General features: G+C 51.0%; 1 protein-coding gene and 1 long non-coding RNA gene across 2 annotated transcripts; one reads left to right on the top strand and one right to left on the bottom strand.

Moving 5' to 3' along the window:
- Positions 1 to 704: 704 nt before the first annotated feature.
- Positions 705 to 3,882, bottom strand: LOC307198333. Its single transcript, XR_013831613.1, has 3 exons — positions 3,699 to 3,882; positions 1,691 to 1,831; positions 705 to 1,251 (listed from the first exon to the last, which is right to left on the bottom strand). It is a non-coding gene; the product is annotated as an uncharacterized lncRNA (long non-coding RNA).
- A 3,295-nt stretch (positions 3,883 to 7,177) lies between these two features.
- On the top strand, positions 7,178 to 7,566 carry LOC307197905 (cytochrome c oxidase subunit 7C, mitochondrial-like). Its single transcript, XM_079944423.1, has one exon. It carries the CDS (start codon positions 7,219 to 7,221, stop codon positions 7,384 to 7,386), a length of 168 nt encoding a protein of 55 aa, XP_079800549.1. The 5' UTR covers positions 7,178 to 7,218; the 3' UTR covers positions 7,387 to 7,566.
- The last annotated feature ends 12,846 nt before the right edge of the window (positions 7,567 to 20,412 follow it).

Here is a 20,412-nt window from a genome sequence, read left to right as displayed (position 1 = left end):
CTGATTTGGAGGCTTAGAAGTGGCTCTGAGAGAAGCCCATGTCAGGACCCACAAGGGACCACATTCTCATGGCAGACGAACCAGCTCTTCCCACCATCCTGTGTGTGGATCCTCTCATCTAACTGCTCTTAATCCTGGCTGCACACTTGAGTCACATGGGGAATTATAAAAACCCCTCTCAATCACAATTAAGTCAGAATCTCTGGGCCTGGGAGCCTAACATCACTACTGTTTTTTAAAGCGGTCCAGGTAATTTTAATGTGCAGCCAGGGTTTAGAATCACTACTCTAGTCCTTGCTTCTCAGCCAAAGGAAGAGAAGGAAATGAGGGGTATAGCAGATTCTGCCTTCAAAGCCCATTAGCTTGGGATTGAAACCTAGCACTGCCAGTTTCTACCTGTGAAATACCTGGAATGGCACAGAGCAGTGGAACCTTCTGCAGTAATCAAAATCTATATCTGCACCGTCCAATGTGGTAGCCACTAGCCCCATAGGGTTATTACTGCAACCTAGGAAGTGAATTTTTGGATTTAAAAAATTTTAACAACTTACACAGAAATAGCCACAAGTGGCTAGTAGCTACCATCTTGGACAGTGCCACTCTGCAAAATTACTTAACATCGAGGAGCCTCATCTCTGTAAAATAAGGACAAATAAGAGTGACTTCCTTGGGCTGTTGTCAGGATTAGAGATAATGTATATTAAGTGCCTGGTGCACATAAGACATTCGATAAAATGCTGCTTATTTTCCTTATTAACATCAGCCTGTCACTCCTTAAAGAAAAAAAAAAAAAAGCTTGCCTGGAAAATGAGTGCTCAAAAGCACCCCACCACACAGACTAAAAATTCTGAGCTGTTCCAGAGAAACTCACAGAAAATATTCCTTAATTGTAGAAGTTCAATTACAGCAGGAGGTTATCAGTTGCAAGGGCTGTATTTCATTACAGATCTAGCCACAGCTCAATAAATTAAGCAATCACTCAATATAACATGTTGCTTTAATCCCCTCTTGGAACAAATTCAAGTTGCTTGGTTTTATATTAGCACAGCTCTTGAAAGGCAACTCACATTGGCCTCATTTCTGTTTTCTCAATTCATCAGCCCCTCTCTGGATAAATCTTTGCGTCTGCTGACTAGCAGGGTGGAGGATTCCAAGGCGAGCAGACCTCCTTTTATCAAAACCGGAGTGTTTTCCATCCTCTGGCCTCGACACGTTCCATGTTTCATGCGCTGAAATTACTGGCAAGTTTATCTGCGGCAAAGACAGAAAGAGACCAAGAGGCAAGAGCCCAGTTCTGAAACACCTCTCAGCAGCCCAGTTCGGATGTGCAAAGCAAACGGTGGCGACTTTTCCACCCTCATCTTCTCTCTAGTGGTTTATCCTCTCACAGTAGAATTTCATTTCCCCTAGAAACTTGGCACTGGAGGTGTCAGCCCGGGAACATATTTGTTTGTGTAAATTAAAAGAAGAATATGTTTTGACCATATTTAAGTTCTGACCGCACTAAAGAAATAAACACTGAGTTGCACAATGCATCCGCTGCACGGTTCTGGCCCACCTCCCCAAACTCTGCCTTTGTTTATAAAACCCAGACGAGAACTGTGAGTGGCTTAGCACCTCAGAAAGCCACAGGGACAACTTTGGAGGCCGTGTCCACCCTCACCCAGGTCCACATGGAAAGTCCACTTACCTGAGTTTGAGATTTGCTTCCTCCTGACGTGCTGCATCCTTGCCAAGGGGGGCGAGGGTGTTGGAAACAGACACCCTCACTTGTGCATTGTTGATGGGCCTGTGAATGGATGCCACCTTGGTGAAGGGCACTGGGCAATAGCTGTAGAAATTTAAAAATGCACATATCCTCTGACCTAGAAATTCCACTTCTAGGAATGTATCTGATGAGGATACTGGGACACATGCCAGAGAGTATGTATGTTACAACTGCAAAATCCTGGAGTTAACTGAAATGCTGGCCAGTGGGGGACAGCTTAAGTATGGTGCATTGCTAGAAGTCATTAGAAAGATTGTGGTGGGACAGAGGGCTGTCATGTCTTCAGGATATATTATAACGCCCAGCCCCTCCAATTTTCTTAATGTTAGGAGCCAAAAAAGTATATGCTCTCGAATATGGTTAGAAAATTTATGAAGATTATGCGGACTGCATACAGTGGTTACATTTAAAAAGTGAAACTGGAGTTAGAGAAAAAAGGCAAAGGGGCTCCTTTATTTCCCCTATTTCCTCTGACCAGGGCAATGTAATACAACAATAATACTCTTTTTCATTACGTATCTGTCAGGCCAATGGAGTGGTGGTAGGAATCTTTGCTTTTCTCGTCTTTATGCCAATCATACAGTGGACTGAATGGCGATCCCCAGAGAGAGAAAAGCTATGTCCACTTCTCTCCCAGAACCTTCACAGGTTTCCTCATATGGAAAAAGATGTGATTAAGTTAAGGGTCTTGAGAGGTGGAGTTTACCCTGGATTATTCGGATGGGCACTAAATGCAGTTACATGCATCCTTGTATGAGAGAAGCAGAGACAGACAGACAGAAGAACGTAGGAAGATGGAAGCAGAGATGGGAGTGATGCAGCCACATGTCAAGGAACACTGGAGCCACCAGAAGCTGGAAGAGGCAAGGCATGGATTTTCCTCTGGAGCACCTGGGAGGAGTATAGCCCTACCAGAGTTTGGACTTCTAGCCTCCAGAACTTTGAAATAATAGATTTCTATAGTTTTAAGCCACTCGGTTTGTAGTAATTTGTTATGGCTGCCCTAGGAACCTAATACATCACCTGACACCTGTAAAACACATGAAGTGCATAGGGAGAAACAAATTTGGCAAGACTGTGGTTTTTGGTGAATTCATTCAGTCCACAGATATTTATTGAGCATCTACTAGGTGCTGAGGAGACAGCAGGGAACAAATCAAAGATGGCTGCCCACCTGGAGCTGACATTTCAGTGAGAGAGAGAGGGAGAGAGAGGGGGAGAGAGAGAGGAGATAAAATAAATAGAACATGGAGAAAGACTGATGGTGGTGGAAGGGAACAAGAAAGAGAACAAGAAAGCATGGAAGAGGGGCAGGGGTCAAGAAGGGGACTGGGAGAATGCAGTTCCCAGGTGACACTGAAGTAGAAGCCTGAAGGGGTTGGGCGCACAAGCTGTGTGTCCACCTGAGGGAAGAGTATCTGGCGAAGGAAACAAGTATAGAACTTGACCCTCTGCGTGATCCATCTGTTGACCAGACTCAGTAGGAGGGAGTGACCCTTTCTTCCCTCCTCCTCCTTTCCCTCCCTCCCTCCCGCATTTGCTGCCCACCTGCTGTGTGCCAGCTGCTGGGGGTGCAAAGATGAGTGAGACGCAGGTCCCCAGGCTCAAGGTCATGGGGGGTAACAGTCATAAGTAAATCGTCGCAAATATAATGTGGTGGGCATTGGAGCAGAGGCCACGGCAAGCTGCAGGCTCCATCCTTGGTGGAGAGCAGGGTGGGAAGGGGAGGTGGGTGTATGTTGGGAATGAGGTCGGAGAGAAGCAAGCAAGCAGGAAGAGGGCAGGACTTGAAGTCCAAGAATAAGTGTTTAGCTCTGATTCAGTGGTAGATTAATTGGAGCGGGGGAGCATGGAGGTGTGTCTGGGGAATCTCTCATTCCCAAGGACAGCAGGCAAACTTAGGGGAGAATGAGCTCTGAGGATAACCTACCCCTTTTAGATTCACACAATCCGTGAAGAGGGAAAAACAGTTCCCAAGTCCTGAAATGGGATGCTTCGGACCATACGGAAACCAGAGCTGATCTGATTGAGGAAGACGGGAGATTCATTACTCAGGTAGCTATGATGAAGAACAAAAGAGGCTGAGTTGCTCTTGGATCCAGGGACAGAACGCAGCGCCAGTCTCTCTCTCCGCCCCATACTCCCATCCCAATCCTCATTTCTCCCTTCCTCCATACTGGCCTCAGTCTCTGTGGTCACAGATAGCTCTGGAGGCTGGAGAGGGGCTGGGAAAAGCAGCCTTCTCACCAGCTGTAGTTAGGGTAATCCTGGATTGGCCCTGCTTGGGTCACATGACCACACCTGGACCAATCACTGCAGCCCAGCTCAGAAGTGGGCTGCTGTGATTGGTTGTATTTGAGTCACGTGTCTATGCCTGGACCAATTACTATAGCTGAGGCTTGGGTGCTGTAAGCGACCATCTTTGGCCATATTCCCACTGGACATCGTGTCCGTTAACGGAAGCTGGGGGGAGAAAGTGCTGGCAGGTGAAAAAACAAAAATAAAACCCTGAGCCGTCTACCTCCTCCAGAGCCTTCTCCTGGTTGTGCTGCTTCCACATTCACTCTGCTGAGAATTGCCAAAATCCTGTGTTGGGCTTTGCTTTAAGATCCACTGTCTATAAACCCCAAAGCTGCCAGCCGAATTTACTCGGACCTGTTGTTGGTTTTTTTTTTTGCCGTTGTTATATTATTTTAATCAAATGTAAAATGTTCTCTTCCTCTTTGGTTTATGATTGCCTCTCCTGCCCCTACGGGTAGGAACTGTGTCTGTCGTGTTGACTACTATATTACTCATGCCTGGTACTCAGTCTCTCATGTATAAGTCCTCAAATAATTGAACGAATGAATGAATGTTCACTCATTCATTGAACATGCCACAGAGACAGGAGGCGCTGCAAGGTCCTTATCTGCTCTCTTCAGTGAGTCCCTCTCTTCCACTCTCTCCCTCCTTCTCAGTCGTGTTGGTTCCCCTTCATGACAAGGTTTCGTTAGTCTTAGTGCAACCTTGCAGTGTCATCCCAACACAAACTGCAGGCTCTGAATCTCTAGGTGAATTCTTGGGTTGAGAGTCTAGATAAGCATGAGAAATAAGGTTCATTTGCTTGGTGGAGGCTGTCCTTTGAGAAGGATAATGGAGCTCTCTCTGAGCTGGGAGGGATTGGGTGCCATGATGGTTGCCAGTGTCTACCATGGCCACCTGCCTCTAGTGGGTATCCCTGGTCTGCTACTGCTCTGGATTGGTTGCTCACCAGCAGGCCTCTGTCCTGCAGCCCTGTGATTTGCCGTGATATCACGGTACACTCCGAGTCCAGGACAAACTGGTGTGGCCAAATAAAACAACCGCAGGTTCTTAGGGAAGAAGGCTTAAGACAAATGGCTATTTTTTAAAAAGTACTTATAACCCACATGTCAGCTGGGGTCATCTTATTTTTGGAGATTCCAATGGAACGGACTTAAACGCTGTCCCACATGCCATGAGAGACCCAACTCTCCTTTCCAGAGATGGGGGGTGAGGGATGCTCGTGTCTCTCCTAGGCACCCAAAGCTCAAAATTCCTGCAGCCAATCAATCAGTTCTCAGTTCTGCTCGGGCGCCCTTTTGCTGGCCTCATGGGCGCATGACTTGTGCTGTTGTACAGGGTCTACGTTAAGTTTGATGTTCTACTGTTGTCATCTTGAACTTCTTAGTAATTTCTGAACAAACGGCTCCACATTTTCATTTTGCAAATCCTGTAGCTAGACTTGCTTCAGTCAGGAGCATTCCTTTCCCACCCCACACTGACTCACTCTAGACTATGCCCCAATTCCTCCACTGTCCCCAAATTCCATCCACACAAGGATATGGGTATAGGAGACTTGGCCTGAAGGTTTGGGATGAAAGGAAATGTTGACCTCTCAGCCAAGTTAACGGCATAAAGTGCAGTGTATGAACTGGCTTCAAACTACTCAGTGGGGAACAATGGTGGAGGGAAGGCAGGTGAAACAAGACTGGCAAAAGGTTGATCGTTGTTGAACCTGGATGATGGGTGCAGGGTGCTTTCTTATTTTCAGTATGGTAGGAAACTTCTATAATACAAAGTTGAAAAAGGCACTATATGATGTGCCTCCGGCAGGTCCTCAAAATGTTAAAATGGAGTTGCCGTATGACCCAGCAATTCTACTCTAGATATATTACTCCAAAGAAATGAAAACATACGTCCACACAAAAACACATGAATATTCATAGCTGAATTATGCATAACTGCCAAATGTCTATCAACTGACAACTGGATAAATAAAATATGGATGTTATCTGTCATAAAAAGGAATGAAGTTCTGATATGGGCTACAGCATGGATGAACCTTTCTAAAAATTTTTTTAAAAATGTATTTATTTTTGGCTGCATTGGGTCTCTGTTGCTGAGTGCGGGCTTTTTCTAGTTGTGGCGAGCGGGGGCTACTCTTCCTTGCGGTGGCTTCTCTTGTTGCGGAGCACAGGCTCTAGGTGCGTGGGCTTCAGTAGTTGTGACGTGCGGGCTCAGTAGTTGTGGCTCGCTGGCTCTACAGTGCAAGCTCAGTAGCTGTGGTGACAGGCTTAGTTGCTCCACGGCACGTGGGATCTTCCCGGACCAGGGCTCAAACCCATGTCCCCTACATTGTCAGGCAGATTCTTAACCACTGTGCCACTAGGGAAGCCCAGCATGGATGAAGCTTGAGGACACAAATGCTGAGTGAAAGATCAGTAACAAAGGATCACATACTGTATGATTCCATTGGGAGGAAATATGCAGAACAGGCAAATCTACAGAGACAGAAAGTAGATTAGTGATTGTTTAGGGGTGGGGGCTGGGGGAGGGACTGGAAGATTGGGGTGGGGGGTGACTGTTAAAGGGTATGGGGGTTTCTTTCTGAGGGCATAGAACTGTTTTAAAATTGATTGTGATGATGGTCGCACAACTCTGTGAATATACTCAAAGCCATTGAGTTGTGCCCTTGAAATGGGTGAATTACATGGTAAATGAATTATGTCTCAATAAAACTGTTGGGGGAGAAAGTCATGTCCTCCCCCCTGACCCCCTTCTCCCGCCAGGAATCCTTAGGCTCCAGCCTCCTGCCTTTGGGAAATCTCTCCCTCCTCCACCCTCTCTCTGCACGCGTGTGCGTGTGCACACACACACACACAACTTTCCATCTCCCCTTCCTGTTACCTTCTTCTGCCTTAAGACATTTTTCATTCTTTTGCCATTGCCACCAACTACAGAGAAGTGCCTTCCCCAAAGAGAAGTTCCTTCCACAGCCAAAGTGCCCCGTAGAGGTGTTTTCCTAAACACTGTGCTCTTTAAGTTACTCACTTCCCTTTCAGTCCTTGCACGCAGGGGAACAAGGTCGTGAGGAAAGGAGCACGAGGTGTGCTGCCTCCATTTCTCCTGCCTTCGGTTTGTGAGCTTTTCGCAGGGCTTCCAACAGCGCTATGTTGCGACAAAGCATCCGGAGGTTCACAACCTCTGTGGTCCGTAGGAGCCACTGTGAGGAGGGTCCGGGGAAGAATTTACCATTTTCAGTGGAAAACAAGTGGCGGTTACTAGCTGTGATGACTTTGTACTTTGGGTCTGGATTTGCTGCACCTTTCTATATATAAGACACCAACTGCTTAAAAAATAATCCATGAGACAGATACAAAGAGGAGCATTTGAAGTGTGCAGTCTCTCTGAAAAAGGATCAAACTCTTGAACTCAGCATCCTAGATATGTTTGTAAATAAACTTATGGCATAAAAAAGTTACTCACTTGACAGCTATTAAAATTACGATTTTAAAGTCCCCGTGGTGATCTATCATGGCAGTCACTAACAAGTCCTAGTAGTTGTAAATTCCAAGAGCTTCATAATCCCAAGGAAAGAGGGGCCAACTCAACTTCTCCCAAGCCCCACTGGTCTCTGTTCTGAAACGTAACTCAGCCACCTCACAGGTGGGGAGAGAGGGTGAGGAAGATCGTTGCCAGGGCCAGGTTCTTGCAGGTTTTGGGGTCTGGAACAGGGTGGGCAAACTATAGCCTATGGGCCAAAATCAGCCCACTTCCTGATTTTGTAAATAAAGTTTTATTGGAACACACAGCCACATCCATTCATTGACTTAATGTCTCTGGTTGGCTTCTTGTTACAACAGCAGAGTGGAGTAGCTGTGACAGGGACTGTATGGTCTGCAAAGTCTAAAAATACTTAGTATCTGGCCCTTTCCAGAAAAGGTTTGCTGACCCCTGACATGGAAGATCCAGGCTTGAACTCCAGCTCATCACATGCTGGGTGTGTGACCTTGGACAAGTCAGTTCCTCTCTTTAAGCTTGTTTCCTCATCAGGAAACCAGAGGCAGTAACAGTGCCTCCCTTATATGTTGCTTGTGCAATGAAAATGACTTCATATGTGTAAAGTGCTTACTTCATATAAAACACTCAATATATGTTGGTGGTTACGATGTTATTTAGAAAATGAGGGCAGTAACTCCTACTTCGTATGGTAATTATGTGAAGTGATGGAGCTCAAGCCTGTGAAAACAGTTGGCCAAAAACACGTTTATTATTGTTATAAATATCTTAAAGGCTTTTGAGAGGGTTCTTCGCTTCTCAGTAAAGCTACGTTAAGTTTTTTGGGGGAGCAAATTTGGAACTGAGAGTGTAGAAAACTCTAATTTCAGAGGAAAAGAGGACCCTTAACCCTCAGCTGGGACTTGAACCTGCCCAGAACGCAAGTACTCTTTTGGCTGAGCTCGGCATCTTCCCCAATGACAGGTGCTCAGGAATCCAGGCCTGCATGTCTTTAAACACTTGTGTTGCCTCCGAGGTCCCCACCAGAACCTGTTTAAACAGTAATCTGCTACGAGGTATTGGCATGCAGGTTTGCGGCCCGGGTTTGCAGCCAGGGGAGGGAAGAGACCTTTGTCTCTACACCCTTCAGGGGATTGTCCAGAAGCCAGCTGAGGGTAGCCACCACTGATGGCCTGATTTCCTGGACGGTGTTATTTAAATCGGGTTTAGTTCGGGAGATATGGCAGCCTCCCATCCATTCGCTTTGTTTCACAGCGATTAACTGAGTAGCTAATACATGCCAGGCCCTAGGGATACAGCAACGAATGATTCACCCCCTGCCCTTGGCAACTGCCCCCCTTCCTTCTGATGGGGGCGACAATCAAATAGGCATCTGGGCAATTTGGCCCCATAATAAGTCCTGTATTATCCCCAGGATTTCAGTCCCACACTAAATACTGTACCAATGAATTGGAAAACCACTCTGGGCCAGCTGTATGATAGATGGGTGGTAGGAGTTGAGAGTGCCAGCTTTGGAGTAGGTCAGATCTGGGCAGGACTGGCTCTGTAATTTGCTTAATGAAAACGTGGGCACCTTGTTCGAAAATTATTCAAAATTTCAGGATGACAACAGCAGAGCACTGAACTATGCAGGGCCCATGCTGTGAAGCTGGCCCTGTGCCTGGGGTCAAACTGCTTTCCAGCTGGGTACCATCAGACACATCTCTTCACCTGTCTGAGCCTCCATTTCCTCATGTGAACAGAGACGCTAAAGCCAATGTGAGGTCTGGTTGTGGCTAAGTAAGTGAGATGAGGCAGGTACAGCGCTGAGCAGGGAGGGCAGGCTCCGCAACATCACTGCTGTTCTCAGCCTGCAGTGACGGCTGCGTTTCATCCTATGAGAAGAGCGCACATTTATGTTTCTTAGATAATAGCTAAGACTTAGACAGCAGATGGTTGATGCCAGACACTGTCTTAAGTTCTTTACGGATGTTCATTTCTTCCTCATTACAACCCTATCATGTAGAGATGGGGAAATTGAGGCCCAAAAAGAAGAGGGAACTTGCCTGTGATCTCACACCAGTCAGTGGAAAAATCCAGATTCAAACATGGGACATCTGGTCCCTGGGTCTGTGTTCTCAACTGACTACGTGTCCCAGGAGTTGACACATCCCTGACACGCACACTTGCATACACACGCATGTATGCACGTACCTTCTCTGAGATGCTACCACAAAGCGTACAGTGTGGAACTGTCCCCATAAGATGGGATTCTTTCTCTCTCTTTTAAAAAATTAATTAATTAATTTTCTGGCTGCGTTGGGTCTTTGTTGCTGCAAGTGGGCTTTCTCTAGTTGCGGTGAGCGGGGGCTACTCTTCGTTGTGATGCACGGGCTTCTCATTGCTGTGGCTTCTCTCGTTGCGGAGCACAGGCTCTAGGTGCGCAGGCTCAGTAGTTCTGGCACGTGGGCTCAGTAGTTGTGACGCACAGGCTCAGTTGCTCCGTGGCATGTGGGATCTTCCCAGACCAGGGATTGAACCCCTGTCCCCTGCGTTGGCAGGTGGATTCTTACCACTGTGCCACCAGGGAAGTCCCTTTTTCTCTGCTTACTTGCTCTTTTGTCTGTGCCCTGCGACTCAACTTGGAGCCCCATGAGGGCAGACACTGTCTTGCTTCCTGCTCTACCTCTGGCACCTGGCACTGTGCTGAGCACACAGTAGGTCCTCAATAGACATGCACCAGTGAAGGCAGGTGGGAAGCAGGCATCCCGCCAGAGCGCTCTGATCCAGAATCAACAGCCGCAGTTCCCAGAACCTCAAGACTGCGGCCTTAAGAACTTGTTTGGGGGCGATCTCGTGGCTAGAGGAACCATTTCATCCTCTCCTGGCTTTTCTCACTTGGGGTCCTCTCACTGTGCAAGGCAAGGGGGGTGAGAGGCATTAAAGGGGTGCCCTAGGGCCCAGCCCCCATCCTGGCAGGCTGCAGGGTGAGGGCACGGGTTGTGCTCTGGCAGCTGGGCCACAGCTGTCTGCCAGCCTCTCGGTGCCTGCCCCAGCTGGCCAGCTGGGCCCTGATGCCACCCCCCACCCCATGACACAGCAGAAAGTGAAACCAGAGCCCGCCCCTGCTGGCTGGGACCCAGTGCTTGCTGTTTCCCCATCCCAGGGGGTGGGTGGGGAGCTGATGCCCAGGCCTGGCACCGGGTGGCCTGTCCAAGGAATACCCCTCCAGGCCAAGGGTGCCGCTGTGCCCCCTGCCCATCCCAGGGCCTCCGGTGCCCACTGCCTTCTGAGCCGTGCCCTGTGTGTGAACCATCATAGCTGCTCAATTGAGTCCCATTAACCCCCGATCGTCACACTGCTCTGAGACAGGGGGTTAATTATTCTCCCCATTTCACTGAGAAAACTGAGGCTCAAAGAGGTGCCTCGGCCAGGAAGGAGGGTGCTGGGGCAGCAGGATCTTAAAATAAAAGACAAATCAGAGCTATGGGTGGGCATAGGGGCAGAGATCCAAGGGGTCTCACTGGTGTTGGCGAGCAGGGCAGGAGTTTGTGGGGGGAGAAGACACGTGACCCCCAGGTTATCACAGGTCGAGCCCCCTGCATATTGGAATTGGCAACCTACCCCTCCCCACACCAACTCCATGGGTGCAGAAAATCCCTAAGACAAACAAGAATTCTTAAGAGGTGGACTATGGGGAATTCCCTGGCTATCCAGTGGTTAGGACTCCACGTCTCACTGCCGAGGGCTGGGTTCAATCCCTGGTCGGGGAACTAAGATCCCAAAAGCCATGCCACGCGGACAAAAAAAAAAAAAAGAGGTAGACTTTGACACTTTAGAAAGTATCATCTTGAGTTCTGCCCCATCCTCAGGCCACCCGTACTCTCCTTTGCTTAATATTTTTCTTTCAAGCAACTCACCCTCTTTATCTTGCATAAATTGATGTAAAAAAGAGCCCTTCTACCCCTACCCTAAACTGAAAGCCAACTGCTTGCCATAAGTAGAAATCTGCTGTACAGAGAAATACCTGTTAGAATAATTTACGTCTCTAGCCAGGTACCACTTAAAATCATGTGCATATCAGACTTGGGAAACTTCTATTCCAAAACATAGGTTTCCTACGTGAGGAAATGGAGGCCCAGAGAGGTTGAGTCACTTGCCTGGGGGTGACACTGCGAAAGAGTCGCAGGGCTGGGGCTGCCCGATTCCATGATTCTAGAAACCTGTGCTTACTGCTGGGCTGTAGTCTCTGCTCCTGTCCGAGCTGTCTTAGCATATGAAGCGTGTATTAGTAAGTATCAGCACTGACAGCTTCCATGTTTCATGCTTGGGCGTCACCACTTTCAAAGCACCTTCTGAGCTTGTCTGTCACTTGAACTCATGATAACACTCTAGGTACAGGTGAGAACCCTTTCAGAACAGAGCATGGGGTGTTGCCCCTCCCTTGCCAGAGAAGGAAACCGAGGCAGAGGGTGGGGAAGTGGTCTGACTCAGGGAGCTGGTGAGCCAATCAGGACTGTCCAGAGCCCCTACCGAGGTGAGGATCCCAGAGGCCCTGCCGGAAGGCCCAGGCTGAATGTGAATCGCCTTGTCAAACAGGTAACACTTGTTTCTTCCCCACTTTCCCCACCTCCCCCACCATGAACCCCCAGAGCAAACGCTGACAGCAGCCTCAGCTGCCCTGTTTCCCAAGCCTGAGCTCCAACATTCGGCCCCTGGAGGGCAAAGAGCACGTTTAGGAACTGGTGTCTGCGGATGGCATCTTTTCATTTTTCATGGTGCACCAGTTCTGAGCACTGTGGAGGGGAGCTCTACCAGGGACCAGAAGGGGAGGTTTGGGGGAACATCTTTGTCTCTTCTTTTAGTTGCTGGAGAAACTCAGCTGCCACAGCTGGCCCAGGGACCCCCGAGGAATACTGCAAGAGCAATAAGGATTTTTAGGGGCATTATGATAGCGGAATGGAAACACATCTGCCCCCAAAAGTCCCTCATTTTCCCTGCGGTAATGAACCAGCTGGGCAGGAAGTGGTGGCTCTCGGAACTCCAAGAGCCAAAACTAAAAAGGAAAAAATGCACAAAGTTAGAGCAAACTTTAAACAAGCCGACGCTTTCCTGGTACACAGGCGGTGGCTCCACCCAGGCTCCCGAAAGGCTGATAATTGGCTAAATGTGTCTCCACACAGTGGCTTCAATATAGATGCGCCTCCTCTGTGCCCAGAAAAACCAGGATCTGGAACCCAGAGCAGGTGGTGAGGATGAGTCCCTAAGGCCAGGTGACTCTCAAGAGCCAGTGCCATCTCCCCAAGACCCCGAATGATTATTCCAAACCCTCGTTAGTAACCCAAGTGAATCACAGACCCTTCAATCCCTCCTCCTTCCTCTGGAATGTGGGAACGTTATCAACTTGGAAACCCGGATGAAAATACCTGTAAAGCAAGCAGCTGTTTCCAGGGCTGTATGAACAAGTGAAGGGCGAGAGCTTGGGTCGGGGAGCCTGGTGGTTATCACTGATGGGGCCAAAGGGGGAAAATCACAGCTAAGGTCCAGGGTGCCGACTCTCAGGTCCAGCCGCTAACGACTGATTAAGGAGTCAAGGGCAGGGGCTCCCCAGGGTTTGTGGCCTTCAAGGTCTCTGCAGACAAGGCCCTCCCCCAAGCCAGCCAGCACCCCCCCCCCGCCCGCCTTGAAAGGGTTAACACCTCTGCTGCTGCTGACACCCGAGGAGGCGGCCGCTCACTCAGCAAGCTGGCATATCACACTGGGCCATCGCGGAAGAGAGGGGCTGAAAACAGCCTCTGTGAGTTCTGTGAATGGAAGCGGCCTTATCGCCATCAGAGTGAAAAACGGGGCAAAAAGCCTTCCCAACACAGAACCCGCGACCTGGGCGCTCGCTGGCTCCTCGGCACCTGTCGCGTGGCCCCGGAGCTCTGGCAGGGACTCCGGGCGTCTGTGGCGGTGAGCACCCGGCCACCTCGGCCAGACCTGCGAGGGGGCGATTCTACACTTGCCATGTGACCGCCGGCAACCAGGCCTAGATCTCGCCTTTCAAGCAGCACCTAAAATATTCTCCGGGTGAACCTGAGGCTAAATATGGCCTGGCCTACGAGTGCCTGGTCTGGACCTTTTAATGCCACTCGAAGATACAATCAGGAACCCATGGGGCCTTTTGGTGGCCTAGAGTCCAGTTACTGAGGCCAAACGGGAGGCCCGTGGGCTTGGCTGACTCCAGGCTGGGTGCAACCTCCCCCAGAGGCTGCGTCCCGGTGCCAAGGCTGAGCGGGTTTGTCTCCTGCATGTCTTATTCCGGAATGCCCACACAGTTCTCTCTCTGCCGGCCCCCAGGGTGGCTTAGATGTAGGTCCCTCATCCACCTCCCTGGCCTTCCCCCCAGGCGCTCTGATGGCCTGCCAAAGGCTTCTCCCCCACTTCCAGGCTGCAGCCCTGACCCCCCTGGCCCGGGTTTTCCTTGCACCCTGATTGAAAGAAGAGGGCTCAGCTCCCCAGGTGGACAGGAGGCCGCTGGCTGGAGAAGGCAGGGGAACACACACACCTGCAGGGGGTAGACTGCACGGTAGCTTAGATGTGTCCCTGCTCTGTGGCTGGCCCCCTGCCACATCCCCTCGGCCCACCCCGAACGGCAGGATCGCAGCCCTGTTGCTGGAGGGCAGAGAGAGCTTCAGCCCGGGCTGCAAAAGCACAGCTCTGCTCTGGAACCTGCTAGCCTGGTCTTAGCAAAGTTGGGTTCTGCCCTCACCGGAGGCCACGTGGTAACCGGGACAGTCAAGAGTCTCTGGGGAGGCTGCTCTCGGGAGCCTAACACCCCCCCACACCCCGCTCCCTGCTTTTAGCCGAGAAATGCTGCGGGCCCTGAGGGCCCCAGGAGGAGAGACCCCCTTCCCCCAGCACCTGTCTGGGGCTTGTTTGGGCTCTGGTGGTGGCTCCAAGGCCACGTTCAGGCCTGGGCTGGCAGCGGTCCAGGCTGTTTTGGGCAGAGATGCCAAGAGACCCGGGCACTGATCTCACGCATGATTCCAACAAGAGAGCCTGGTTTTCTGCACGTCTCTCAGAAAACTTTCACACCACACTGCACAGCTACCGTAAGGCTCCTTTCCCCGCCTGGGCCAAATCCTCCAGCAAAGGCTAAATTTGCCTCCCTCTTCTCAGTCCCTTTTGACAATGGCTTTCTTGGGACACCAACATCAGTTTTCATTTTCTTGGTGTGCTTCCCTTTCATGCTAGTGGTGCAGCCTTTCCGGAGACACTGAGAAAGGAGTTTGCTTTGTGGTCCCTTCAACTTGAATGTTTTATATAAGGAAGATGATATAAAATCGGAAACTTGAAAGCTTTGTAAATATCTGCACATGCCCCCCTACAATGGAGGACGCTGGGAAAGCAGCCTCTGAGGACTGGGTGCTTTGGAAAGAGACTCCGAGGAGATGTGGGGGGCTTGGGGTGACAGGGACCCCGAAGTCCCCTCCTTCCAAACTCTCTTCAACATGTACCCTTTTGCCTGAAAAGCCTGCATGGCTACTAGGCCTCAAGTCTGTGATCGTTTTATAACACGTTCGCGTAGGTGTTTTTCTTCAGTGTTTACTTTCACCTTGTTCCAAATATAAGAAGCAAAAAGGACTTTATATTTTCCCAAGTTTGGGATACATTTTCCCAAGTTTGGGATGCTGGGCAAGAAAGAAAGTGGATTATTTTGTTTGGGTATGCCCTTTCTGGCAAGCGGTTCTAAGGACCAAGTTTGCCTTCACTTTCATCAGACCCATTTCTATCCTCATGCCTAAAATAGCTGTATTTACAATATCACAATTACAAGAGGCTGAGCTTCTCTTCTATAAGGTAGTTGTAAGTTTATCTGGCGAGAATCTTCTTTCTGCTCTTAATATAAGTGGGTGGGAGGCTGGGCAGCAAGAAATAGAGGGAGTGCTCCCTTAGGGACTTATCCAACTTTCACTGGTTTGGGTCAGAAACGCATGTTTTATTTTCAAGGAAGTAGGAGTTTCATTGCAGCCCCTCTCCTAAATATTTTACCCCCCCAGCTATTCCATATTCTTTCTGTTGAAACATTTTTTTCCCTGTGAGAGTCGGCTATGGACTGTGTATTGCTAAGACTGACATTCAAATTTGCTTTTTTTTTTTTCTTTCGAAATACATCCACACTTCCTTGGAGGGAAAAGTAGCAACTGCTTCGTGAAATTTCACACAGAGGGGCAAAAGGAGAAAAGCCAAAATGTATTCAGCAGTTCCACTGCTGAGCTTTTATTTTTTCTTATTGGTTAGGGTCGGGGGGGGTGAGGGGGAGCAGTGGTCAGAATATGAAAAGAAGCTGTGATTCTTTGCTGAATTAGTGACCACTTCTCACTGCAAAGTAGTGACTTACAATCTCTTCACCGTACAACTCTGCCTGTTTCCAGACTCAGAGGCAGGGGGAGTTTGCTAAATGTATTCATAATTAATGCACCCTTGCAGAGGGCCGAGTGTAAGCAGGGGCTGTGCTGTTTCGAATGCTCGAATTAAAGCAGCCCCCGGTTCACATTCAGCACTCAATTCTGATTTTCCACACTTGACAATTCAGCAATTTTAACATGCTGCTTCATCGCCACGATTATAGCTCAGTATCTTGGTGCGACATTTGGCGTTCCGGTCTCGTTAATTCACGTAAAACACCCTATTTGTAGAAGTATCATTAGAGGCTAATTTGGTGAGATGTCCTTATTTAGCAAAGCAAATAGGACCTGACAGTCAGCTCTCTGGCGCTACGATGGGGGTGACGATTCAGCAATTCACAACGTGACAATTTCCCATCGCCCAGCCACGCTGGGATTGTGGACTCCTGAAAATTGTGCTGTTTCATCGTGTCCCATAACAAAGGGAAAGAACTCTGAAAAGTAAAGAACTGTTTTTTGCCAAGGCCCCGGGAACACGAATGTCACCAATGTGTCTATGTGCCATGTCTATTCAACACGAATCTTCTATCAGGGACTTGGTGTTCCAGAGTTTTTCAGGTACAGCTCACTTTTCTCTATGCCCTGCCGTGAACACTTGATTGAAATCCAGGTTTGCAAATAAATAAACTTAAGGTATGTGGATGTCTATATAGGTTACAACTGGAGGGTAGAGGTGTGTGTGTGTGTGTGTGTGTGTGTGTGTGTGTGTGTGTAAATTAACAGAACTTAATAAGGTTAATGGGAGGGGCATTTGTACCTCCGCCACCCTTGCCTTAGAGAATTCCCTGACAACAGATTATCCAGAGTTTCTTATAAAATGACTAAGATCAGCGTAGCAAAGAATTGCAGAGAAATACTGCGATTCCACGTGGGAGCAAGCAAGCAAATCTAATGTAACTGCAATTCACGATGTCAGTGATGTTTGATTTTTGAGGGTGTCAAATGGTTTGACACAACCCATGTGTCACTCATTCCCTTAAAATCCTGTTTAAAACATCTCATTAAACCACTGGGGGGCGGGGTGGGGGGAAGTACTTTTGCCTTCTCATACCTTCTTGGCCTCCCAAAGAAAGGCCCTTGAAAACAGCAGGTTCAACAGACTGAGAACACATACACACACATATATAAGAATATCCCCCAGACGGCTTTTCAGTTTTACCAAAAGAAGCAAACCTCCCTGCTTTCCTCTGACCGACCTTCGGAGTGCAGCTAGCTCTCTGCCCCCTTCCTCCAGGGACTGCTGGGGCCTGAATCCCTCGCCGTTTATAATGACCCCAAAAGCGGGACTTTGTGGGCCAGTTGGATAAAACATAAACTCATCTCGCCCTCAAAACCCCGATTCTGGGACCACAGCCTCCAAAACCTCCTTCCTCCAGAAGGGTGTCCCCCTTCTCAGCTCACAGCACTGGGGCAGGCTGCCTTTGAGGCAGGATTTTGGAGAATCCTGGATAATTAAAGGAATCATTACTGGGTTTTCCTGCAGGAACGATGGGATGACAGTTCATCTCATCCAAAAGCCAGAGTTGCATGGTGGGGACGGAGGGCGTATTTGCCTGCCCCATGGGGGTATTTTTTCCCTCCCTTGCCCCCAGACCCATAGCTGGGCCTGACATCTTCCCAGGGAAGACGCTGAGCGTCCAAAATGGCCCTTAGGGGAGCGCAAAAGGAGTGCCTGAGGGGCCTCCTGCAGTGCCCCACCCCCACCCCTTCCCAAATCCAGCTAAAGTTTAGTTATTTGTGCCCTTAATTGTCTTATTAAAGTCAAATTTGCAGCTTGCCCAGACTGGAGGAAGTGATTTCCATCTTAATAGCTCAATTAGCCTCTGGGTTCTGGAAAGGCCACCCCGATACACACACCTTTTCTCCCCATTTTAAACCCCCTCCCTTTTTCACAACTTCTCCTAAAAATAAATTATAAATATGGATGTGTCCTCAGAGGATCTGAGCGGCACATTCCAAAGCTCCCCACGGTGGGGCTTGGAAGCAGGAGAAACCAGAAACGCCACACAGCCCCAGCCCCAAATCAAAAATGCCTTTTCCTTTTTTTCTCCTAACTTTTGCCAGAGCAACTTGGTGTGGTCTCGGGCCCTGACACCCCGATCCGCACCCCGGAACCTAGATTTTTTAAAAAATTTTATTAACTCCTGTCCAGCGAAAGCTACAGCCAACGTGCTATGGCCGCCTACTCCTCGGAGGGAGGGGGCAGCCAACTTTACTTCGGGGAGGTGGTAACTCTCTGGGGACTGTGCTCCCGGCTTTTCCGGACGTCCCCAGGGCCCAGCCCCCGGAGGCTGGCGCTGGCCCCCCTGCCCGTGCCAGCGCGGCCCAGGCGCACGTGGAGTGACGACGAGGTGCGGCGGGCGCGGACGCGCGAGCAGGGCGGCCTGCTCTCCGCGCGGCACTGATATCGGGGTCACGCAGCGAGTCAGTTTCCCGAACCGGCTTTCCGGGGTGGGGGCGGGGTGGTAGGCTTTCAACCCGCCTCGTTAATTTCCAAGCCCCGGCATTAGGGAGGTGGGGGGCTGCCTCGCCCCCATCCCACCTCCACGCCTAACACGCCCCTCTCGGGAGCCAGGGAGGGGTGAGGGGGGGAGGGAGCCCAATCCCGCTGCCTCGGGGTCGGCAGCGGCGGCGGCTTCCCTCCCAGGCAAGCGTCTAGCGCCGGGTCCCGGGAGAGCCGCGCGTTTCCCCCCCGCCGCCACCTCCCTCCCGGCTCGTGTCGCCACCCACCCCCCAGGCAGCCACCCCGCACCCTCTTCTGTCCTGGGGGCCTGGGCACCCACCTGCCGCGGCCCCCTGGCCCGGGGGAGGGGTGCCTTGCAGGAAAAAGGGGGAGACTCACCGCCGCTGCCTCCTCTGGGGGTGCAGGGGGCCCCCCGGGGCTGCGCCTTCCAGGGCTCCCGGGAGGCGTGCGCGGGGTGGGGGGCGCCCAGCCTCCTCCTCGATTGGAGCCCAGCCTCAAATCCTTCACCGTGGTTGGGGGGGTACTTCCAGAAAAAAATCCCCCCCTTACTCAGATCAGATCCAAGTGATGGGCAGGGGGCGTATAAAAGCCTTTTCTGCCGAGAGCGCGGAGCCGACGGGGCTGCACCCGGCCTCCAAGGTCCGCTGCCGCCACAAAGCCGCGCCCCCGCCCCCCCCCACCGGCCCGGCCCCCACCCTCCCCCGCTCCCCACCCCCCCACGCCCTATGGCCGGCCCGGGGCGGGGGCTGGGCCGGCCCGGGGTTGGCCGCGCTGGGGAGGCGGCAGCGGCGGCCCTAGCGGCGGGGCGGCTCCTCCCCGGCCGGGGAGAGAGGGTGAGAGCCTGGAAGACAAGCGCGACCGCCTGCCCGGGGCGGGGGCTGCGGCGGGGCCGGGCGGGGCCGGGCGGGGCGGGGGCGGGGGGGCTTCCTAGAAACCCTCGCCAAATATAGTCAGCGGATAGGGGCATTCCTAGAAATGCGGCGGCGACGTCAGCCTCGACCTATGGGGGCAGAGCCTGGGGTTCTCCAAACTCGGGGGGGTGGGGCGGGGACGGGGAAGAGGGGAGATTCCCCACTTCCAATACCCCGGTGGCCCGGATGAGGGAGCCTAGGCTGGGCCTCCCTCCTGGGGGGCGGACAGGATTCCTCCACATGCGCTCCAGGGATCCCTCAGCCGGGGGTGTCTGAATGGGGACGCATCTACTTAAGATTCTGACTCGCCCCCAGATCCGCCCCCCCCACTTTCGGAACACTCAGTGACAGTGCCAGCCGGCGCTTTTAGCCCTTCCTCCGATTTTTCTCACTCCTCCCTACCCGCTATGAACAAACAGTAGAAGTTGGAGCTGCACCAAGTCTGGCTTCCACACCTGGCCGCTCACCCCTTGGCGGCCCCTAACCTCCTCTGGGATGACTGGAGTCCCTCAGAAGCCCCGCGTCTGAAATTGGATGGACATGCTCTGTTCCCAAGAACTCCCCAAAATACCAACCCACCTTAAGGCCAAAACATAAAGTTGTGCTTCCCCTTCCCCATTCCAAAGTCCCTCTGTTGTTGCTGCTTTCATGGTCCCAGGCTCTGGGAGATAGGCTGGAAATTGGGGGCTGGGGCATGAGGGTACCCTCTCCACCTGGCAAAGATCTGGCCTCTTGTGCTGACACCCGTTCCTCCCATAAGCTCCTCCCCCTCCATAAAGTACATGAGGTTCCAACAGTAAGGGAGAACCCCCTACAGCCCGCCCCCTTCCTGAAATCTGCCCCCCAACCCCGCATCCCTTTCCCAGAACCCCACATCATCCCACAAGTGTCCCCTCTTGCCCAAAGAGGATCCACATAACTGAGACATGACTTGTCCCCTTCGACTGCCCAGCCTCTTTTCAAGTAAACGTGACTGGAATGAGCCTCCCAGGATCATAAAAAATGTATTTGCTGTCCTCTGTTGGCCGACGGGTGTCA

Source organism: Stenella coeruleoalba (assembly GCF_951394435.1).
Source record: "Stenella coeruleoalba genome assembly, chromosome: 15".
NCBI lineage: Eukaryota > Metazoa > Chordata > Mammalia > Artiodactyla > Delphinidae > Stenella > Stenella coeruleoalba.
Note: the sequence above shows the minus strand (reverse complement) of the source record. Positions and strands in the feature narration are given on the sequence as shown.

What these genes read in the sequence shown, in the direction of transcription:
- LOC307197905 (XM_079944423.1), top strand. Translation starts at nt 7,219, where the DNA reads ATGTTGCGACAAAGCATCCGGAGGTTCACAACCTCTGTGGTCCGTAGG.